Source organism: Thamnophis elegans, chromosome 1 (assembly GCF_009769535.1).
Source record: "Thamnophis elegans isolate rThaEle1 chromosome 1, rThaEle1.pri, whole genome shotgun sequence".
NCBI lineage: Eukaryota > Metazoa > Chordata > Lepidosauria > Squamata > Colubridae > Thamnophis > Thamnophis elegans.
The window spans coordinates 155,793,611-155,817,273 of record NC_045541.1 but is presented as its reverse complement, the minus strand read 5'-3'; the positions used below and the strand labels follow the sequence as shown (position 1 = coordinate 155,817,273).

General features: G+C 37.5%; 1 protein-coding gene across 4 annotated transcripts in view; it reads left to right on the top strand.

Moving 5' to 3' along the window:
• The first annotated feature begins 6,914 nt into the window (after positions 1-6,914).
• ARID4A (AT-rich interaction domain 4A) overlaps positions 6,915-23,663 on the top strand; it is a 51,599-nt gene continuing 34,850 nt past the window's right edge. For 2 of the 4 annotated variants that reach the window (XM_032236111.1, XM_032236091.1), the window contains exons 1-8: positions 6,915-7,253; positions 8,831-8,898; positions 10,315-10,425; positions 11,725-11,790; positions 12,671-12,761; positions 19,036-19,115; positions 19,203-19,297; positions 20,571-20,703. In XM_032236111.1, the coding sequence (XP_032092002.1) occupies positions 8,893-8,898; positions 10,315-10,425; positions 11,725-11,790; positions 12,671-12,761; positions 19,036-19,115; positions 19,203-19,297; positions 20,571-20,703 (582 nt within the window). In that variant the 5' untranslated portion in view covers positions 6,915-7,253; positions 8,831-8,892. Of the gene's footprint in view, positions 7,254-8,491; positions 8,563-8,649; positions 8,748-8,830; positions 8,899-10,314; positions 10,426-11,724; positions 11,791-12,670; positions 12,762-19,035; positions 19,116-19,202; positions 19,298-20,570; positions 20,704-23,663 lie in introns of all 4 variants that reach the window. The other 2 variants (XM_032236097.1, XM_032236104.1) reach the window with 2 other exon arrangements.

The following is a 23,663-nucleotide window of genomic DNA, read 5'->3' as shown; positions in this document are numbered from 1 at the left end:
TAGGAACCCTGGGGGCAAGTGACCATGCAATATTGGAATTCAACATTATGCAAACACAAGTAGTAGAACAAAGTCAATCTAGAGTCTTGGATTTTAAGAGAGCTAATTTCAATAAACTTAGACAGAGCTTGGGAAGAATTCCATGGATGAGAATCCTCAAGGGAAAAACAACTCAAGAAGCTTGGGAAATTTTGAAAAATGAGATTACAAAAGCTCAGTCTAGCACAATACCAATGAAGAAGAAAAATAACAGCTCCCAAAAGAAACCAGCATGGCTGCATAAAGAACTCATAAAGACAAATTGAAAGAAAAAAAGTTAAGTATAAAAAGTGGAAAAGGGGGGACATAACTAAGGCAGAATATCAGCAAACAGCCCAAGCCTGTAAAGATGAAGTAAGGAAAGCCAAGGCTCACAATGAAGAAAGGCTTGCCACAAAAGTAAAAAATAACAAAAAAAAGCTTCTTCCAACATTTTAAAAGCAAGAAAAAGGTTAAGGAAACAATTGGTCCATTGCTGGGAGAAAGTGGCAAGAAGGTGACAAGCAACAGGGAGAAAGAGGAACTATTTAACTCATTTTTTGCATCTGTCTTTACACAAAGGGATAAAACAGTCCAACCTATCAAAAACAGCACCACAAAAATCAGATTTGGAACACAAATTGAAATAGGGAAGACAATGGTAAGTGAGCATCTGTCTACACCAGGAGGATGGATTACACCCCAGGGTTCTGAAGGAACTGGCAGATGAGATCTCAGAACCATTGAACTATATCTTCCAGAGATGCTGGAGCAACGGGGAACTGTCAGAGGATTGGAAAAGAGCTGATGTGGTTCCCATCTAATAGACCCAGGAAACTATAGACCTATCAGCCTGACCTCAACACCAGGAAAGATTCTGGAAAAGATAATCAAGCAATGAATTAACGTACACCTAGAAGTAAACAAAGTAATAGCCAAAAGCCAACATGGGTTTGTCAAAAACAGATCATGCCAGACTAATCTTACTGCATTTTTTGACAAAGTGACAAAATTAGTGGATCAGAGGAATGCCATCGATATAGTTTACTTGGACTTCAGTATGGCATTTGATAAGGTAGACCATAACCTACTACTAGATAAAGTAGAAGAATGTGGGTTGGACAGCATCACCACCAGATGGATTCATAACTGGCTGACCAACCACACAACGTGTAGTCTTCAATGGAACTACATCTACATGGAGGGATGTATGCAGTGGAGTACCCCAAGGCTCTGTTTTAGGCCCAGTATTCTTCAGCATCTTCATCAATGATTTGGATGAGGGAATAAATGTGGAACTCATCTGCAGATGACACCAAGCCGGCAGGAATAGCCAACACTCCAGAAGATAGGCTAAAGATACAGAAGGATCTCGACAAACTTGAACATTGGGCACTGTCTAATAAAATGAAATTCAATGGTGAAGAGTAAGGTTCTACATTTTAAACAAGAAAAATGAAATGCACAGGTGCAGTATAGGTGGTACCTTGCTCAATAGTAGTAACTGAGAGGGATCTTGGGAGTCCTAGTGGACAACCATTTAAATATGAGCCAGCAGTGTACAGCAGCCAAAAAAGCCAACACAATTCTAGACTACATAAACAAAAGGGATAGAATCAAGATCACGTGAAGGGTTAATACCACTTTATAATACCTTGGTAAGGCCACACTTGGAATACTGCATTCAGTTTTGGTCGCCATGATGTAGAAAAGATGTGGAGACTCTAGAAAGAGTGCAGAGAAGAGCAACAAAGGTGATTAGGGGACTGGAGACTAAAACATGTGAAGAATGGTTGCAGGAACTGGGTATGTCTAGTTTAATAGAAAGACATGATAGCAGTGTTCTAATATCTCAGGGTTGTCCACAAAGAGGAGGGAGTAAAACTATTCTCCAAGGCACCTGAGGGTAGAACAAGAAGCAATGGGTGGAAACTAATCAAGGAGAGAAGCAACTTAGAACTGAGGAGAAATTTCCTGATAGAACAATTAATCAGTGGAACAACTTGCCTCCAGAAGTTGTGAATGCCCCAACACTGGAAGTCTTTAAGATGATGTTGGATAGCCATTTGTCTGGAACGGTATAGGGTTTCCTGCCTAGGCAGGGGGTTGGATTAGAAGACCTCCAAGTTCCCTTCCAACTCTTGTTATTATATTGATTATTCAAATGCTGAGCTTGGGCAGTTAATTAGTTTCAATAAATAATTATTTGTTGAAACGGCACATATCCTACCTTAAATAAAGTATGTATTTTGCACTTAATTTCTATGCAGCTTACACTGTCTCAGTTGTTTGCTATTGTTGTTACCCAGGGGTTAAGAGTTGCCAAAAAACCCTCAACCCTTCTTTTTTGAGAAAAACCTTTATGGTCTCCCAGTTCTCAGGCTGAGTAGCACCTCTATGTTGCCATATTATTAGTAGCTGTAAACTGCTATAATTGGATCTTCATGGTTAGAATTAAGCAGACAAGAATAGCCAATAGCCGAAGACTTTAGGATAAGATAAACTTCCCTATGTAGAAAAACACATTGTATCCTATGATGTTTTATTAGCTAGGTTCACAGATTATGTACATGCAGCTTTTATACTTATAAAAAAATAATTTTCTCCCAAAGAATAAAAGTAATTGCACAAAAGCAATGGAAGGAACTCTTGGGAACAGAATTAGTTTACATACTTGTACAAGTGGCTTGTATCTGGCTTTGAAAAAACTACACAAATCATATAAGCCAAAACAAAATTACAGCAGCATCTTGATACAGTACCAATATTGCAATTTGTTATCTCTCTTATAATCCCACAGTAATAATCAATATTCTTCTCTGCTTAAGTTCACCAGTTTTGAAGGCTGTATCTCTTCATATAAATTTACGTAATTCTAGCAGAAATTTCTCATTTGTGATCTCATAAAACAGCTAAGAATTTAGAATTCCTATTGCTTCAAGCCTTGAAAGATAATGCCTTACTCTTCAGATTGAATCTGAATCATAGATGTGTTTCTATTTAAGGAAAGTTAAAGCTACTTATTATTTAAATTTCTTATTACAAATATTACAATCAAAACCCAATGGTAAATGAGCAAGTTATACTCATGTAGTTTGAGAACTGTGTATCAATCAGGCAAATTCAAAGATTGGTCATCAGAAAGAAAAGAGTATATATGCTATTAAAAATGGCCATGAGATGCCATTAATGCATTATATAAAGACAACACAGGAAAAAAAATGAAAGCCAAGAACATGCATTGACTTCTCCTGGGTTCTTCTATTGGTTTTGAGATCATGAATTGTTGTAAAACAGTTTGCCTTGCTAGAAATTTAGCAGGCAGCTTGTCTTTACTATTATCCAGACATACTGAAAGGACAATACTTGGGGTGATACTGTGTGAAATATGTAAACCATTACAGATCAAAGTGTTTGCTGTCCATAATCTGCCTAGCATGCTGATAGATGAAGAAACATTGATTTGCTAAAGACAGGATAAGCAGGACTGGGTAACAAGGATTGCAAGCATCTACGTGGCACATGACTAACTTAAATAATTTTCTTTGCACTATTGCTCCCGAATGAGAACTAGTAAAAGTAATGCCCTAACTGCTTGCAGGAACAAGATCAAAGTTTTTATTAGCCACTTCCACAACATGAACTAAATAATCAAGTGTATTCATAGTCAAAGATTTGAAAGATCTATCATAAACATTTACATATATATCCTAGGCTGTAAGAATACAACCCAGAATTACTGCTATTGTGATTACAATAAAATTACTTATTTTAGGGCATATAAGTAGATGAAATGCATCAAACAATGCAGTTAAGTGTTTCATCACCAGTAACAATGACCATGATTCCAAAAATATTTGGCATACTTAAAAGAGAAAGACATCCAACAAGACATCTCAGTTATAAAACAAGGCATTGTAATGTATCACGGGTGAAGTTTTCGGAGCAAATAGTTTAACAATACTTCAAAAGTATACTTAAGAATTGGTTTCTGAAACTGGGTGCTAGGTATCAAAGAGCTGTAAAATAATAATATGCCCTTTTTTCCTCACTAACTCAGCATATTTATTTACAACACAGGTAAATAATTGTAGGAAAATACTAAAATAGAACACTAATCTAGCACCTCCATTAACAGGATATCTCTGCCATCAAATCGGGTGGATAAATACTGTTATTTAATATGAATGTAAAGGAAAAATATCACAAATTTCAGGAATTCATAGTGAAATATCCCAGAATCCAATTATTGTTCTATCTAGGGATGAATAATTTTGTGGCTGTAGGCTTAAAACATTTGGGAAAGTGGCAGCACTGTACAGGGAAGAATAGTTGGTAATTGACTATGTATCATACAAGCATGATCAAGGTTTATAGTTGAATTTCTTGGGCAGGGCAAGTGCCTTTTTCCTTCTGGCTTGTCCCTCAACAATTCTTTGCCACATTCAGTATTATGGTACTTTTGCTGATTCTTTGATAACTCCTATTGGGAAAGCACACTAAGAAAGAATCTTCCTTGTGGTTCTGTCAACAATTAAAAGTTTAATATAACTCAGGGGTGTCAACTGGCAGCCCATGGGCTAGATGTGTCATGTGCAGGCCATGCCCACTCCAACTCTGCGAAGGGAAAAAACATTGCAAACATCACATGATGGCAACATAACCCGTGATATAATTGATACATAGGATGTTGCTGTGCATTTGACCTATGGAAAGGAGTATGATTAGCAAGTGTTAGCAGCAACAGCCACACAAATATTCTGGGTCCACAGTTAAATGCTGTATCATGAGTTCTGCATTTTCTGTCCAGATTCTGTAGCTTCAACAGGTAGCTGCAATTTCCTGAGGCAGCAACAGACAAAGAGCAGCATCAGGCAATCTATTGCACTCCACTATATACATTTTGGTCCGCAATTTCTGCTGGCTCTGTTGCTCTACTATAGGGTTGCTGGGAGTAGATGGCCAGGATTTCTGTATTCTGTGTACTGCCTCTCTAACCGGCATGGCGGTCTTACTTTGGAAAAAGCTTCATCACTGATTTTCAATATTTTTAGATAATAATCAGATGTGACTGAATGAAGCTGAATTGTACCCACTTACAAATAATCCTCACTTAACAAATCATTTTACAATCATTTTAAATTACCAAAATGGTGGCTTTATGGCTCTGCTTTACAACTGATAATGCACTTCTGTTGGGCCCTGTGCAATCACATGACTCTGTCAGGTGGGTCAGTTTTATGACTTCTCACAGCATTCCTCAGTCACGTGTTCATAATTCGTTATGGTTTTTCCCCGTTTCTAGTGGTTTTTTGAGTCCCCCCAAAAAGTTCATTGAAATGAATGGATGTCTTTAATGACCATGGTATTACTTCCTCCCGTGAGTGCCTCAATTTATCACTGTAACAATTACTAATTCTGGGCTCAATTAACAGTCAAGTCAAGGACTACCTAGAATGCATCCGATGAATTAAGGTTCTATCACTTAATTAAGGAATTAAGGTTCTATCACTAAAGTTTAGATCAGGGGTCCCCAAACTTGGCAATTGGTTCCCAAGCATAGCTGGCTGGAGAATTCTGGGAGTTGAAGCCCAGAAGTCTTAAAAGTTGCCTGGCTTAGATAATTGCATCAAATATTAGTTGCAACTGCTAACATTCCGGCCTTGCGCCAGATAAAGCCTCCTCACCAGCTGTGAAAACAAACACCACCACCACCACCACCCCTGCCTGAAAGCGATAGAAAACCCGAGAATAAACTCCCAGTTACAATGGACTTTCAGTGCCTCCCCCGTGGTGGACTACGCAGTTCCAAACTCGGACCGCAGAGTCCGACGAACTGCACAGGGAAGAGGCTCTTCTTCGCACCCGAAGGACCAAGCAGAATTCCACGAAAGTCGACCTCCTTCCTTCCTTCCAAAGGAACTCGGGAGAACTTCCCCACGGAAGGGAGAAACACAAACTCCGCCCACCTCCCCAACGGCGCTTGCGCCAATTCGGACGTCATACTCCGCTTCCACTTGGGTGCTCAGCCCCGCCCCCCCCCCACGTAATACTGTCCGTGGCCTACGAACCAGTATCTCCGTAATGGTCGTCACAATCTTCGCCTCTTCCCTCGTTGCTGCCGTCGCGGAACTCGGTTGTTTTCCACTTATAAAAGCGAGGTTTCACAGAGCCTCCCTTACCGAAGCTCACAGTGCCGACTCTCGAAGACGCTTCGTGGCCGCAGAGCTTAGAGGCAGCTTCCACGTAGCAGTCTTGCCTTCTTTTCCCGGCCCCCTCCCTCCCTTCCTTCCTCTCCTCAGGTTTAAGACGTGACTGAGCGGCGCATAAAATGGCGCCGGCGAAGAGGACGGTAAAGTAAAAAAGGGCCAAAAACGCATGCGCATCAGGAGTGCGGTTGCCTTCGTTCGTCACCGCTGTTCCCTAGTTTCCCCCCTCCCCTTTCCGTTTTCACGAAAAACCAACAAACCAATCAAGTTCCGTTCTTCTCCCTCCCCTTATTTCCGTCGTAGCTTCCGGCCCCGCCGGGCTTCCACCAATCCAGGCGTCCGGGGCTTCCCATCCGGATGCTTAGGGGGATAAAAAACTCGCTTGTTTCCAATCAGAGGCAAAGTAACGAAGGGAGGGACCGATGGAAGCTTTGACTTCACTCCCTTTTAAAGTCCGGGCTTTCAACAAGGCCGGGCTCGCTCTACGATTTGATCCAATAAGAAGACTCTTCCCCTTTTCGCTCTCTTTAAAAAAAAAGCCTGCCCGTTCGCCCAATCGTCGTCTCAAAGAAGCTCTTCCGCAGTCCAATGAAAGGCGGGAGGCAAGCGAAGCGCCCAATGAGGGAGGGGCAAGCCCCCCTCGAGCGTCAAGCGTGCGGAGGGGGGCGCGCGAGGGGAGGAGCCAATGAGAGTGCCCGCAGCGCCCCTACTGCTCAACAGCTTGTTATTTGGGTGGTGAGAGAACAGCGCTGGGCTGAAAAGAGTGACACTCGGTCCGTCAGTGAGTGGGAGCCGCCGAGCCCGGGCTGGCCGAGGGGGGCGGAGAAGAAGAAGAAGGCGGAGCAAGGCGGGACAGCCCCTATTGCTGCCGCTGCCGCTGCTGCTGTCGTCGTTGTCGCCCTCCTCCTCCTCTTTGGCCGCTGCTGTCGCGGCTTGTTCCTGGTGGGGGTCGGACGGTGCCTTCGGCCGGGCTGCCCGCGCTCTACGCCGGGCGAGGGGACCTGCCGCCGTGGACTGCACTCGGCAGTGAGTTTGAGAGGGGCTTGCAAGCGGGTGCCGGGGGGGGGGAAGGGGAGGGGACTGGGAGTGAAACCGTGGAGTTGAGAGGGGGGCCGGGCCGGGAACTCAGTTCGCGGGCGGCCAAGGAGAGGGACTCGCAATTACTCGGGGAAAAAGGAAGGGAAGGTCCGGATGCAATTCCTCTTCCTCGGCTTGGAAGGTTGGTTGAGGACGGTGGAAAGGGAGGGGGTCAACCGCGAGGGAGGGGGGTGAAATGTGGGGGTGGGGAGGCGTGATGTATGCTTTTGCCCTTTTTGGGAATAAACTAGTCCGGTCTTTCTCTTTCCTCACTTAGAAGATGGTCCGGGTGGGATGTTGCTTCTCTCATCTGCCTCCTCCTCGGACCTCATACCCAGGCTGGCCTCGCTTGGTTGTGGGGGCTGCCTTTGGCTTTCTTCACAGGTTTCCTTCCCCTCCACCTTCAGTCTGCCCTGTTAGCCTTCCTCTTCTGTGTCCGTTTTACTCCCCTACTTAGCCCTCCTTCCACTCCTTCCTCTTTCACTCGGGCCCTCTTCTCACCCCCACCATTTACAGTCAGAAAGTGGGACGGGTGGCTTCCATGAGTTGCTTTTTTTGAGGTGGGGGCAGGAGGGGCCTCGAGGGCAAACTGAAGGAGTTGCTTCTTGGGAGCCTGTTGTACAGGATGCTGAATTTTTGTGGTTCGAGGAAGAGACCTGGGGTTTGTGGGATGGAGGGGACATTTCCTTCTGTGGTGAGAACAGAATAAAGTAAAAACAAATGTACTGTAATGGAGGAAGAGATACACTTTTGGAAAATGGCATGTGAAATTTATGTTTTATAGGAAAGAGTCCTAGACAACTAGACAACACCATATGGGGAACTGGTGGGAAAGGCCTTGAATCATTTGAGGGAGGCTGTTACTACCAGAAAGGAATGAGAGACTTTTTAAAGTGTTTAAATTATTATCACACATTGAGAGGAGGCAGTCCCCTGTAAATGTGATAATAACTCCCACTCCATATATACTTTTGACTAAATATGATTAGAAATCATTTGAAGTTTACCTGTATAGTAGACTGGCCTGTGACCTTAATCTATATTTGCATAGCTAATATCTTGGTTTCAGATTCAGACATGGACAATGACAGGTGCAATAGGTGTATTTTTTCACCTGTTACCTGAGAAATCTCTCCCGTATTATTTATATTTTGCATGTATATGGAGTTCCTTTATTTTTCTAACAGGTTGCAAAGAAAGAGGGAGCAACAGTGATGACTGATGCAAAGGAAGTGGAGATGAGCAAGAGGAAACTAAGGTTGAATGTAGTACCATCCATTCCTCTTCTAACAGAACTGAAAAAGACCTACGTAATTCTTTACAGCCCTTTTTTCTTATTTTTCAGATGCAAGATATGCTGACATGAACATTCTAGACTTTTACAGATTGCTGTTTATAGCACCAAAAGTCAGTTTTTTTAATGACTGACCACAGTTTTCCTAGGTGATTCTCTTATTCAGAGGTCATTGATATTTCTTTAAAGTTGATGAAGCTGATAACAGTAATCTTTTTCCCTTTGCTTCCAGATTTTCTTCAACTGTGGTACACAAAACGCTTTGAGCTGGAATCCCTCAAATAACCTTCAAATATGAAGGTAAATCTACATCTCTGTTTTGGAGTGTGGGAAAGCTTTCCTCTTTATTTGCTACTTGGGGATGTAATATTTTGCTTACTTTAAAACAAAAACATGAAAGGATGTCATTGTATTCCATACACATCCTGAGTTACTGTGGCAACACTGAGCTGTCAAAACTTGCAAAATCAAGTAGTAGACTCTTTCATATTGGACATCAGAGTCTTTTCTCTGAAGTTTGTTCTCAGAAATTAGTAGATAAGTTGTACCTGGGAAAATGGGTCCTAAAACCTAGAAAACAAAACCTTCATTCCCCCTGTAAGATAAAAAATAATTAAAGGAAATGTCTACACTTGATTAAAGCAATTAGAATTTAAGAATGCAGAAACATGTTGGACTTTGGTTCATTGCACTTGTTTTTCTGTATTTCTGCATTCATCTTTGAAGTGTACAAATTTTGCTCTATTTACAAATTGCACATTTAGTAATAAAATCAGTAGCCGGGCTGAACTTTTTATCATTTATTAAGTTTGTGTAGCTGTCTATCTTACTGGGTATCTTACAATATTAAAATTGTGTTTTCATTGAATCAATACAAAAATAACCAAATAAACAACAACGAAAACTATTAAAAACAATGAAAACTTTTTTTAAAAAAAGAGTAGTCACTAAGAGAGCACAGTTAATTTCACTAACATTTCAGTTAGTTTGCAGGCTCTACACCATATTCACATGATCCACAGGCAAAATTACAAAGCCATGTCTTCAGTTCTTTCCAAACAATGTCAAAGCCAATCTGCTGTAGATTATTTGCTTATAGAAGTAGAAAAATAATTTCTACAGTATGTTGAAAATATACTTTTCCTGTTGGGTTGGAGAGAGAAGTAAGACTCTGTTTATGCTCATAATTAACAAATTCTTTGTTTTTCTGTTACTTGTCTATTTTGACTGATATGGGTTTGAAGTTGTTATAATTTAACATATACAGTTGAAGAAGACAGGTGTATTGGTTTGCTTAAAGTGAAAATAGTATTCAGTGTTTAAAATTTCTGGCAGAACATTTGTTAATGTGGTATAAAAGTTACTATTTGTTTTTTAACAGTATGCCATTCATTCATTAGACATGTTTTAATGACTTCCATCCGGACTGTAGGATCAAGATTGCAGTCCTGTGTAAATGTACATAGTCTTAAGAAGTGGGACTTTCTTTTGTACGAGTTACTATACTAGTCATTTTTAACATTACTTTATTACAAATTATGACATAGGTAGTGCTGTGTGCTTTGTTTGGGAGATATAAACATAAAATGTAGGCCTTTTGATGTACTCTGTTAGTTATGATAAAACTGGAGTAACAGTGCTGAAATCTGAGAAGCATATCTAAACTCTTCTGTCAGTTCAGCTTTGTTTTTATTGATCTTTCTACTTTTTCTTCAGGCAGCAGATGAGCCTGCCTACCTAACAGTGGGAACTGATGTCAGTGCCAAATATCGGGGTGCATTCTGTGAGGCAAAAATTAAGACAGTGAAAAGACTAGTGAAAGTTAAGGTAAGAAGAAATGCTAACAAGAATTTAAAGACCATTAAGGAACATTCTAATCTTCCTTGTGCAAATTCTGCAATAAATTTATCTAGATGTGTTTTGTCTAGTTTAACTGCCAATAGATTTTCATGGCAGCCATGTTTTCACCGTATAATTTACTCTGAGAAACTATTAACTGAACATACAAAGAATGTGCTCTCCTGATAATTATTGACCTAATGAAGACCCTCCATGCAGATACAGGTTTACCAAGATACAGAATAGCTCATTACATTTCTGTTGCATGAATTGTCACTTCCATCCAATACCTCAGTTGATAAGTTGCATGTACAAAACTTGAGTATTGAATTTCCCCCTAAAGCTTTTCCTGACTGAATTAGACTGAAGCTGACTATTGATATTTAATATTAATTTGTTTGTTACAAAGAATTAGAAAATTTTGTAAAACTGATATAAGTTACCTTGAAGTTATAAATGTAATTCCCTATGTATTATAAATTTATAAACATTGTGCGGATTCAGAATTCCTAGTTCGTTAATGTGTATAATTGATGCAATTTTACTCAAAATAAAGAATGAAAGGCCCAGTTGTTTCACTTGTTCAGTCATTTCATAGGAAAGAATATCTGAATTAATAGCCCACTTGTATTAAATATGAGGTTTTTAATGATGGTCTGCCAAAGTGTTACCTGATTTAGATAAATTTTAGATTAAACATTTATGTTCATATACCTTTAAGTCAGCCTCGTTGAATTCACTAACATTACTTTTGATAAAAGCTTATAGTTTGCTCTGTTAGTTTGGCAAACAATTTATGCAATATAGCTGAACTTGACAAATTTTGGTTAAGAATGTAACATATTTTCTCACTTATTTGATAGGCATTCTGATAAGTGAAGTGTTTTTTCACTTATTTGATAGTTTGGCAAACTATTAAATACAATCTACTTAAGCTCCAATGATAGATTAAAGTTTATTTTTTACAAAGGTTGACATACACTATAAGATTCTCTTATTTGTAAGGAAATACTAAGTTGTACAGTGGTAAAGCTGGAGGGAGTCTGTTTTTTCTCTTCTCGTGGTAAATTGCATTTCTTAAATAGACCTATGTGCTTGAAATCTCCTGTTGAAAAAGATGAAATTATGTTCACTAACTTTAGCCTGCAGTGATGGTCATTTCCCTTTTCTTCTTTGGGAATGTCCTGTGACCAGATTTAGACTAGGTTTCAGCAAGTTTAAATTATGCATATAATTTTTAAATATTGTACAAATATAATTCTTTGAAATTTCTTTCAAAATATTTAGGTGATCTTAAAGCAAGACAATTCAACACAATTGGTGCAAGATGATCAGGTGAAAGGACCTTTGAGGGTATGTGTATAACATCTTTCTTCACTTTTACTGATAAGATTTTAAAAATTATATAGGGTGACTGAAAAAAAACCTGATTTGGTATTGGCTCCAAGAAATATGCATGTGTTTTTCATTCAGATGTTGTAAAAGAGAGTATCACTAACTATTTTAGTAACAGGAAAGAAATTACCAATATTAAAAATATTAGAATTTATTTAGCTGCACATATTCATGTAACAATTTCATTCAGGAGACAATTAACTTCTAAATTCAATAATATAGCTTCAGCTTTGATAGTACATTTATATTTCACAGCTGTACTGAAATCAAAAGTTTTAAATTCAGCTAACATTCTTTGGACTGAGGATTTGAGGTGTTATTTTTTAATGCTGTTGCTGTCTACTGATCTAATTTTACTGTTGGGAGTCAATTTGAAAGTGCTATGAGAAAATAAGGTAATATATGGGATTAACTCACTGGACTGATTCAAGTGTAGACGCAAGATCAATTAATACTGCCATTACTAAAGCTTTCAGGTCATTTGTATTTCCAGCAATCAAACCAGTGTTATTAACATAGCACAGGTTATTTATGTTTCTTTCTCCAAGTTTTCAAATTATGTCCATTTTTAAAAAAATCTAGCTTCCTTTGATATATTTTCAGTATATTTGTTGAATAAATAAGGGGAAAGCATGCAGCTTTGTTTCACTTCTTTGCTAACCTGGATCCCCTCTGTTTTGCCATGTTCTGTTTGGCTGTGCTTCCTGTCCTGTATATAATTTTCACATGAAGAAAATACAGTGTTCTAGAATTCCCACTTTGCTAGTGAAATACTTTACTGATGTAAATAAAAAAGAAATCTGCAATAGTACATTAAATATAAACACCATCATTTTAGGCTGGTGCAGTTGTTGAAACCAAGATGCCTGATGGAACCTTTCAAGAAGCTATCATCAGTAAATTGACAGATGCCAGCTGGTATACCGTGGGTAAGTATTATTTTAATTTACTTTTTATTACTAAAGACTAATTTTCTTGCACCAAGATATATTTGAATTCCTCTCCATACTGCACATCTTATTTTCTCATGAGCAATTGCCTACTTTTTATGTTTACTCAGAGACATTATCTGTGAATTGAAAATGGACAAATATGGTGCAGTAATATATTTGAGAAAGAGGATTTTGGGTTTGTTTAAAACATTTAATTTCAGGAGAATAAGTAGTGCTATCTAAAAATGCTTTGGACAAAAGAGGCAAGGCTCAAATCTTTCATTAAATTTGAAAGCTCCAGCATCAGTAATTGAAAAATAAGAATGTATATAACACCTACTTTTACTGGTGGTCATGGAATGTTGAAGGAAAAACTGAAGTACTCTATTTTTGGGGGAACTTTTTCTGGGAATGAACTGGTGGTTTTCTGGAAAATAATTCTGTATTGGGAATAGTCTGAAGGGGAAATGGTATGATAGATTTTATGTGTCTACTGTTAATATTGCATTAAACTCCATTTATTAACCATATACATTAAAATTACTTTCTGAATCTAATAAACCTATTATTTAAAACATATTTAATATACACAAAATATTTATAATGGACACAGTGATTCTATCATTAACTTGTGCTTGTTTTCTAAATGCAAACAGAGTTCTTGTGCTGTCATTTAGGCCATTTGTAAATACACTTTTTGCAGCGTATAAAAATTGAAAATTTAAAGGAATAGTTTCAACATGTTTCAATGCAAAAGTGTTCATCTTTTTTTAAAAAAAAAATTATATATTTCTTAGAAGACTTTGTTTGTGAAATATTATGATAATGCGAAACTGATAAATATCAGACAAAACATGTAAACATTCAAAAAATATCTTTTAATTATTTTTTTGGTTTTTTTTATACTGATACTTTAGAATCAAAAGAAGTGATACATTTGGTTATGGTTTTCAGTAACTATGTATATTTCTAGACATTTCAAATAAAACATTTATCCTTTGATACATAAGAATTGCTTTCACAGTTGTTTGTTGTTGAATATGTGAAGTTTTGATCTCTTTGGCTTCATAGTACAACCCCACAGAAATTATTTCAGAAGCCTACATTGTAAATATTAATAAATTATGGAAATCAGCATTGTACAAATATTTACATGGAATAATTTCTTGATATTTTTAATAATATAAGAGAATAGAGCAATCACTGAGTCACAAACATTATCATGCACATTTTCTTTGGAGAAAATTCACAATCCAATCTTTTTACTAATAGTTCTATTTTAGGCATGTTTTTGTTATCTCACTGAAAAAAAAGTATTCTGAATTTAATATATATGCACTCTTTACAAAAATAGGAATAAGATTGTTAAAATTAATCTGAGATTATTAATGTATCTTTAGTGATTCTAGCAGGAACTTCCCATTTTAACAGTACAGTACTTTGACTGGGGGAATGGAGACTGATTTGCTTTCAAGTGGATCCCGCCCCCCGCCCCCCCAGATAGTATTATCAATAGACAGAGATAGTTGGCATTTTAGTAGCAAACACCGTGTTAAATGGAGCAGTGATATGGCTGATTGTTAGACAGTTTTAATTGTATGGGACCATTGCTGACTGTAGACCATTTTATAGGCAATAGCATGACAAAATTTTTAAGAGTTTTTGATTAGCTTTCAAGTTAAATGCTGCTTTTGTTCTAAACCCATGTAACTATCAATCAGCAACTTGTAAAACAGTTTTCCTATTCTATGAATACTTTATCTGTAATTTTCATCTTTCACTTCGCTTTCTACATACTTAGTAAACTGCATTTTAACTGATATTGATTCCTGGAAAAATACAACAAACCTTCTAAAACTGTTCAATGCAAATGTCATGGATGGCACTATGGAGATACTCAAATTTAGCCTTTTTGATTGTATAAGTAAAAATTAAATTTGGCTTTCAGATGAAAACTTGAATTTGTAAAATTTGTTGTACGGTAGCACTGAGGCATCTGCTTAATTCTGGTTTGTCATATTTGTAATGATATTTGCTCCTTACATCCCCATAGCTAAATGCTATGTATCTTTTCTGCTCAAGGGAGTGGTAATTAAAGTTTCTCACAACCAATTGGTAGAATTTTGCTACTAAGCCAATGAGCCCAGGGGGTGGGAGACAAGCAAGGGATATGTTCTAATTTCTTGATTAAATCAAGCAACATACTGAAGGCCAGCAATAAACCAGTGGGCAGTATATCATGCCAAAAGCTATGCCTCCACCATTTTCTGCTAATTTTTACATGCTTCTTTTTTCATTTCTCCTTTTATTATTACTGTATTTATGATCCTCTTTTTCTTCACTTGCACTATTTCTTCTTTCTTCTAGTCTATTCTCATCTTTCTTTCACTTTGCTGTAAAACTTCTCATAGCAGATATTGTTACAGGGATTTAGAGACTAATTAAAAAAGATGTATAATCCTATTTAGAGATAAGCCTTTCTCAGCTCCGTAGAATTTACTCTATGGATTATGTACATGGGGTTGTATTTTAAGACAAGGAGAATAGATTATATGAAGATAGCAGTTTGGTCTGTGAACATAGGTGCATAAAAACGATGTGGATCAGTACATTCATGTTCATTATTGGATGCAGCTTACATTTGAACTTTACAACATTACCAAAAAACCTCCATATTTCTTGGGCTACATAATTCTATATGTTTAGCATATACAGTATGTATAGTGCTTACTATTATTTTAGCATATATGCAATTGCAACTCTGAAAAGATGATAGAATTGACAAAAGCATGAACTTGTATTATCAGACAGAATAATTTTTTGTCCATGTGATATTTTACAACCTGATTGTAATACTGATTCTAATTCTGATTAGAGTTATCAGAATACAGAATACAGCCTTAATTGCATTTGTAGGAAATGGGGTTTTTGCAACAGAAACATGGTTTCAGAGAAGTTGGCATCTTACCTCACAGTAGATGGCGTCTTGGTTTAGGAGATTGAGTAGATCATTAAGTTCAGTGTCCAATCTAAGCTTGCAACCTATTATACTTCACAGCACTTCTTCAAAGGTGAAATAAACTTGAGATCTGCCTGGAGCTTTCTGTAGGGACATGACTGGAGTCTTTAATAATGAGAGGTGGGCAAGTTTTGAATAGAGAGGTTTCTTCATCTCTCTTTAGGCACAAAGAACTTTTCTTCCTATCAGTAAAGCAGCCACATATTTTATAAGCTAGCATAGTTACTTCAGAACCTATTAACAGTGGTACCTTGGTACTCATCGTTAATTGGTTTCAGGAGGTGCAGTGCATATGAAAAATGATGAGTACCAGACAATTTTTCCCCATCAGGAATAATGTAGTGAGTCACAAGGCAATCGACGTTGACAAGTTCTAGCTGTGTATTGAGTATCAAACAAATGACTACTGGGACAAAATTTTGACACCAAAATGCACTGAGTACAAAATCAGATGAGTTTTAAAGCAATTAAGTACCAAGGTACACTATATTGCCAAAAGTATTCGCTCACAATTGTTTCTGATTATGTGGATGGTTGAGCGAATACTTTTGGCAAAATAGTGTATCATTGTAATGCTGACTCCTAGTGTGTGTGCATGCGCAGTTACTTGTATTGTTGACAATCCCAGGAGTATTGTTGTCTGTACATATGAACATTTATAGTTGGGAACAACTTTTTAAGTAGCCAGGCGAGCCTTGCAAAAAATTAATAACTATTTAAAAGTAGGTGCATTTTGCTCATGAATATTATGCATCTTTTTAAATGTTTTGCATGGCTCAATTAATAAAAATTTAATATCTGGAAAGAAAAGGATCAGTTGTTTCTAGTTCTTCTCTATCTTTTATTTTCCAGTGCTTCACACTTTACTTTTACTTTGAATACTTATTTACCAGTGTTTGTTTACTTACTTAGTTACTTACTGGCTAGTCTGCCCAGCTCAAACTGTGACTCTGGACAGTATACAGTAAATTCAGACAATTTGAGCTACCATGTGTCTTGATAAATTTGTGCAGTAATTGTGAAATATCAACCACATTATTAAACATACCTACTTTAATTTAAATATATTTATTGCTAAGAAACTACAAATGTTTGTATGAGCACTATAACATTGTAAGATAACAAAACAGGAGTATACTGGTCACATAGTTTTGGTTTCTGGTATCCTTGTTTTCATAGTTTCTTGATCGTATGTTCTTGAAAAAGGACATGCTCAGGATGACTTTAATTAAGGAGATTTAAAACAGGAAGAAATATTTAACTGAAAGAATAAGTAGAAATTCGATATATTTTAGAAAACATTCGTTTCCTCTTTTCCCAGTGTGCTCATGCCTTCTTACTAGAAGGTGTTATTATGTAACTCTGATGAATTTAAGGCCAACGGCTTATGCTAGAAGGTGGCAATAAAAGGAAGGCTCTATGGAACTAATCATAAATATATTAATCCTCTTTCAGACTTTTGAGTTCCAGTATATCTTTGACACTGAATATTAGCAGTGCTTCCTGTGGGTCATGTGGAGGGTTTGTGGAAAAAAAATCCTTAAAGCTTGGTATTTGTGCCATTTATTTCATAAAGTCATCTAATTTATGATACATCTGTATGAAAGAATAATTGTCCTTGCTCCCATTCCCAAAAGTTCAGACAACTCATTTAGAGAGGAGATAGAAAAACATTTTCCCTGTTTATGAATGGCTAAGGTAAAGTCAGGAGCTAAATACCATAGACATTTTTAATATAAAAAATCTGAATTAAACAGTTTATGTTAAGAAAGTATTAAGTGCTATTTAGTTGGAGTTGGTTAGTTGAGGAATGGGCCAAAGCTCTTGCACAGTAATGGGAGAGATTGATCATGAGCTACAGGATGTTTGATTTCAATTATTGCATGTAAAAGTGATGCAGCCATTTATTAAATTTAAAAGAATAATTACTTTTAGCAGTTAGCAGTTAGACTTATATACCGCTTCATAGGGCTTTCAGCCCTCTCTAAGCGGTTTACAGAGTCAGCATATTGCCCCCAACAACAATCCGGGTCCTCATTTTACCTACCTTGGAAGGATGGAAGGCTGAGTCAACCCTGAGCCGGTGAGATTTGAACAGCCGAACTGCAGAACTGCAGTCAGCTGAAGTAGCCTGCAGTGCTGCATTTAACCACTGCGCCACCTCGGCTCTACTTTTTCACACTGGAGTTTATAGGTTGGATGTCTATGTTTATGAAACAAATAAAAGCTCTGGATTTATTTATGTATTCTTTTTGAACAATTAATAACATTCAGTGGCAAAGGCATGCAAAAATTAAAAAGGGAAAGGAGCAAAAGTTATTTACTGTATATAGCAGAAAGATATAGTTTGTATTCTGTTCCCTTTCCCATTAAGCAATAGGGATTAGGATTGTATCATATTCCACTTTTTTTTAAAAAAAATCTTGCATACAAAACAGCAAAATGCAGCAGCACTGTTCATCGGTATGAGAAGAACATATAGAAAATGCTCACCGCTGCATGTATGCAAGGTCACATATTTATGTTGTTAGTTTTACTATTATCTGCCTCAACCGAGTGTCCTGTGTTGTTTTAAGAATACTGTGAAACATCTGATTTAGGAAGGCTGCTCTTTGTTAGTCAAACTTTCACAAAGGGTATGTAAACGTATTACAGAATATGATCAGGATTAGAATAATGGCTCTTGAAATCCAGATGTCTTCAATTTTGATTCCATAATTCCAAGCCAATGTGGAAATAAAAGTCCACACATGCCTGATGCATTACTTAGTTATTCGCGCTCTCTCCCTCCATCTCTCTTTGTGTAGCACTTCTGTATTCTACTACTAGTTGGCTGAGCAAAATTTTAATAGGGATGTATGTTACCCATATTTGACTGTTCATGGTCACAAACAGCAAGCCAAGACACAGTTCAACATCATAAAAATGGTGTAATCTGTGGAAAATGAATAGTTTCCCCAAATATTGCAGTCTTAATAAAAGTCTGTGTCCTGAGTAGGAGATAAAGTTGTGAAAGAGCAGGATACACATGCAATATCTTTCTTTTAAAGAGATAGATTATGACTGAGGGTGCCTTTGCTTACAAAAATCTTAACATCTTACACACTTTGGTGGTAGGTGTTCTAATTCTTCCATGCATATAGAAAGAACGCTTGAAACAAGGAGTCTTGTTTACTAGAATAATTTATACTTTCTGTTTAGCTTTATTTAGAAAATACTTTACTATTTAATTAATAATAGTTCTGTTTTTAGTTTTTGATGACGGTGATGAGAGGACATTGAGACGGACCTCGCTGTGTTTGAAGGGGGAGAGGCACTTTGCTGAAAGTGAGGTAAGATTTTACAGTTGTTGTTTTAAATGCTATTTCACTTTTTATTGGAAAATCAGCAAAACTATCTTTTCTAATTTCCTTCCTCAGACACTTGACCAACTGCCACTAACAAATCCAGAGCACTTTGGAACACCTGTAATTGGAAAGAAATCTAACAGAGGAAGAAGGTCATCTCTTCCTGTGTGAGTAACTTTTACGATGCCATATTTTTATAATTGTTTTCCTTATCTGGGATGAGATAAAGTAATTGTGAATGTCTTACAATTTGGGGAATTGAACTTTATGTTTTTTTCAAAGTCTACTGGTCTATTTTTTATTATATTTGTCAAGTAAAGGAGGAGGGTCAAGTTGGTGCAAATAATAAAGCTCCTTGTTTAAAACGTGCCTAATGATTATAGAACTAGTTGATAATACTTTGGACTCAGAGGAGGAAGTTGCAGCTCTAGGCCAGTTGTTTACAATTTGTAGAACAGCTCCTGAGGTGGTAAAGAAAAAGGGAGCTCAATACTTTTGGACAAGTATAGTGGCAGAAGCATGCAGAACCCATGTGCTAAGCAACAGGAGATGCCTTCCTGGATTTCTTACAAATTTAGATACTTATTCTAGGCTAACTTAGAAATGCATTTCTAGTCCCTTGTTCTGTGAAAGACTTAAAATGTGATGGAGGACAAAAGCGATCACAGGGCAGGATTTCCTATAAATATTGCTATTCAGAGTCTGGTAGTATAGGAATTATGCAAAAAGTGTTATATTTATATAGTGTGCATTATATATACAATTGTGATTTTAGCTTTCCTTGGAGCAGGTCTGTTTATTATTTCTTTATGGATGTTCTAATTTGTATATTCCATTGTTTTAAAGAGGATATAAACAATGAACAATTTGGGTAGGTAGACGTATTCCTGAATGTAACAATAGGGCACCCTTTAAATACTCCAAATCAGTATTTCTCCACCTAAGCAACTTTGAGATGTGTGAACTTCAACTCTGAGAATTCCCTGGCAAGCATTCTAGCTGGAGAATTCTGAGAGTTGAAATCTGCTCTACATTAAAATCTCATACCTTAACATATGGGTAAAAGCACATAAATCCAGTGATTCTCATTTCTTAACTCAGTGTTTCCTTTCATAAACATTTGTAAATGATCTCTAAGGTGCTTTTTCAAAAGGCAACTGGACTTTCTTGGTTTTTTTCCTTGCCTGTTGAAAGAGCACCTTTAGGATAATCATGACCTGGATGATCGAGAATCTCCAGAGACATTTGTAAATTAGCATCAGAATGTGTACTAATGCTACTTTTAAACAATCTAGTATTTGCTGATTTGTTTCCCACAAATTTCCAAGAACCTCTGTCATATTGAACTCGATATCCAATAGCTACAATGAAGTTACTCTCCTTTCGAATATTACTTTCACATTCTGATAGTGTAAATCTTTACATGCCTAATTCTTTTAGCAATGAAGATGAAAAAGAGGAAGAAACTAGTGAAGAGGAAGAGGAAGATAAGAGACGTCTTAATGATGAATTGCTTGGTAAAATTGTCAGTGTGGTATCCAGTACTGAAAAGGGAGAATGGTATCCAGCTTTGGTAAGTAGAATTTAAAAGTCTTAAGAATGACATAAAAGTAATATTTTCCCCCAAATTCACGATATTTGCATCTTGGGAGCACAATGCTTGACTTTTAAGTTTGCACTTTTCTTTATGGCAAAAAAGCTGTTGGCCATTATTTAGAATTTATGTAATTTATAGAGTAGCTTTATAGTAATAATAATATATTTATGTCAGCTGTCTCAGAGTATATTAAATTTTTTGACTCCTCCTAGTTTTCATTTGAACATACTCACTGGACCACCACTCTTCCGCCTTCTAATCTATCTCACAGGGTTATTGTAGCTAAAATGCGAGGATGGAATTCTGTGATTATTTTTTGAGCTACCACATAGAAAAACAAGAGAGAAATCTAACAAAAAATGGTAGTATTCTACAGAAATAAATTCTGTACTTCTGATTTATATGCTACCCATTCTCTTTATATAGTTCAGTAAAACATAAGTATTAAAATAGGAGTCACATATGAGATGGGCAGCTATATAAATCGGGTGAAATCCAGCAGGTTCTGACAAGTTCTGGAGAACCGGTAGCGGAAAATTTGAGTAATTCGGAGAACTGGGAAATACCACCTCAGACTGCCCCCAGAGTGGGGCGGGAATGGAGATTTTGCAGTATCCTTCCCCCTGTCACATCCACCACTGATATCAATCCAATAAATGAGTAAGTGAATGTGTGACAGATATAAAACACCAAATAACATTGCAACAATAAGCCTAAATAAATATGTAAATATACCAGGAAGTGGTGTTTCAGCTTTATGGCAATTTTATTTATTCAAATTTGTTATACCTCCCCAACTCTAGTGGGCTCTGGGTAGTGTACAAAACCAAAAAAATCCATAAAAAGAAATAAAATATAGAAGCACACATGCAAACCCAGACTAGAACTGTGTTAAAAACAATGCAATAAAATGAAATAACTCTCTTCCAAATACACATTGAAGAAAGTGCTCAGCTGCCACACCAAGTAAATCTCTACAAAGCATTCCTGGTCACAACTGCCACAATTAAAGCAATAGCTACAAGTGCAGAAGGGCCCTTGGGTTGTTCACCAATCACAATTGGGGAAGTGCAGCTCCATTAAAAACCAATAATGGTAACACCTCCAACCCCATGGGCCCAAACAGCCACTGTCACTCAGTTTTGTTAAGATTGTACCCAAGTTTGTTTTACCTCATCCAGATCCAAACAGCCTCCAGACACTGGATTGATATATCAATAGCTTCTGCAGACCAGGATTGAGATGCAAAGCTAGGTTTTTTTCGGCATATTGATAATACTGAACTGGTAACTGGCCTCTCCCAGTGGCTCACGTAGACCAGTGTTTCTCAACCTTGGCAACTTTAAAATGTATGACATTCAACTCACAGAATTTCTCAGCTAAGTGTTGAAGCCCACACATCTTAAAGTTGCCAAGGCTGAGAAGTACTTATTAGAGGCGTCTAGTGTACAATCACAATTGAGAATGACCTTGAGAGATAAGAAATCTTTCCTATGGTGGGGCCCCCAGTGGCTTAATGCTCAGAGTAAGAAACAAGAAAGAATCCACTGCAATTTAATGAGCTGTTAAAAGCAGTGGTTTTATTTTTACTTTGCATGGTGTAGCGAAATGCAGCATAAAATTCACAGAGTGACTTATTCTAAGAACACACAGTATGAGTCAGGAAGAAAATTATGAATAAAATTAAATTATGTGTTAGCAGTTTACTGAAATGACTAAACCTGTGGCCAGATATCTAGATCATTTAGCCATCGGAAAGCAGTGCCCTCTAGATGATGTATTTCATGCAGAGATCTAGGGAATCTTCTGAGGGGATATTCCGTTGCAATAGGAAGTAAAGTTTGTCAGATGTCCTATAGTCCCAATTAAAGACTATCAACCAGCCTCCATTTATATTTCCAGTATTGGCACCTGCCACGGATCAGGTTGAGCGCTGTCCAGATTTTCCTTGGGAGATCAATGCCGAAGGGGCATTGTACTGGATCAGACAGATCTAAGTTAGAAGTTGCCCACTCCTAAAACAATGTAGCCTAGCCTCCTCATGGTGCACCCTGGGCAATGTGACTCTGTCATGGCTAAATAGTCTATAGTACATTCGGCCTGGTGGACCTCACCAGGATCTCCCAGCAGGAAGCAGCAGTATGAATACCAAAAAAATGGTGAGGTTTGTATGTTCAGGCTTGCAAGATTATGTTCATGAAGCTTTACAATAAAGTAGAATTAGCCCATCTAGTTGTATTTCCTGTATGGTTTACCTCAACATAAGAGGCCCTTAATGGGATCTATTTCCCCACCCCCTTCCCCCATGTGCATCAACTAGAACCAATCACTGAGGAAGGGTATGAAACAGTGAAGCACAATGCTACTCGTAAGCCCCTGCAGCTAGTCCCAGAAGGATAATGGTTAACAGTGTCAAAAGCTGTTGAGAGATCAAGGAGAACAGGATGTCCCACCCTGTTTCAAACGTAATGAACAAGCACAACCAGTGCTTTCTGCATATCATACCCTGGTTTGAAACCACACTGAAATGGGTCCAACAATGACCTCTTGAGGAAGGGATATACTATTGGTGGGACCACCATTCCCTCTCAATTAGGCTGAAATTACCTTGTGAAAGCAACCTGTGGTCACCTCTCAAGCTGCTTTAATATTATAGGAGGAGCAAAGATCTAACAAAGAAGGGGCTAAGTTAACAGACAGGGGATTTGTCCACTTCTTTGGGTGCAACTCAAAGAATAAGATTCAGTCCAGATAACAGCAGAAAACTGCCTGAACAACTTGGACTAGCAACTTTGACTTGCTTAGTCAGTGTTAATCAATCTGCTCTGCCAGATTAATTGATTATTCCTTACCTAGGTCCTTCAGATGATTCTGTGATCCATCTATCACCAATAGATTGACTAACAGCAGCTACTATAAGAGTAGAGAAATAGTGA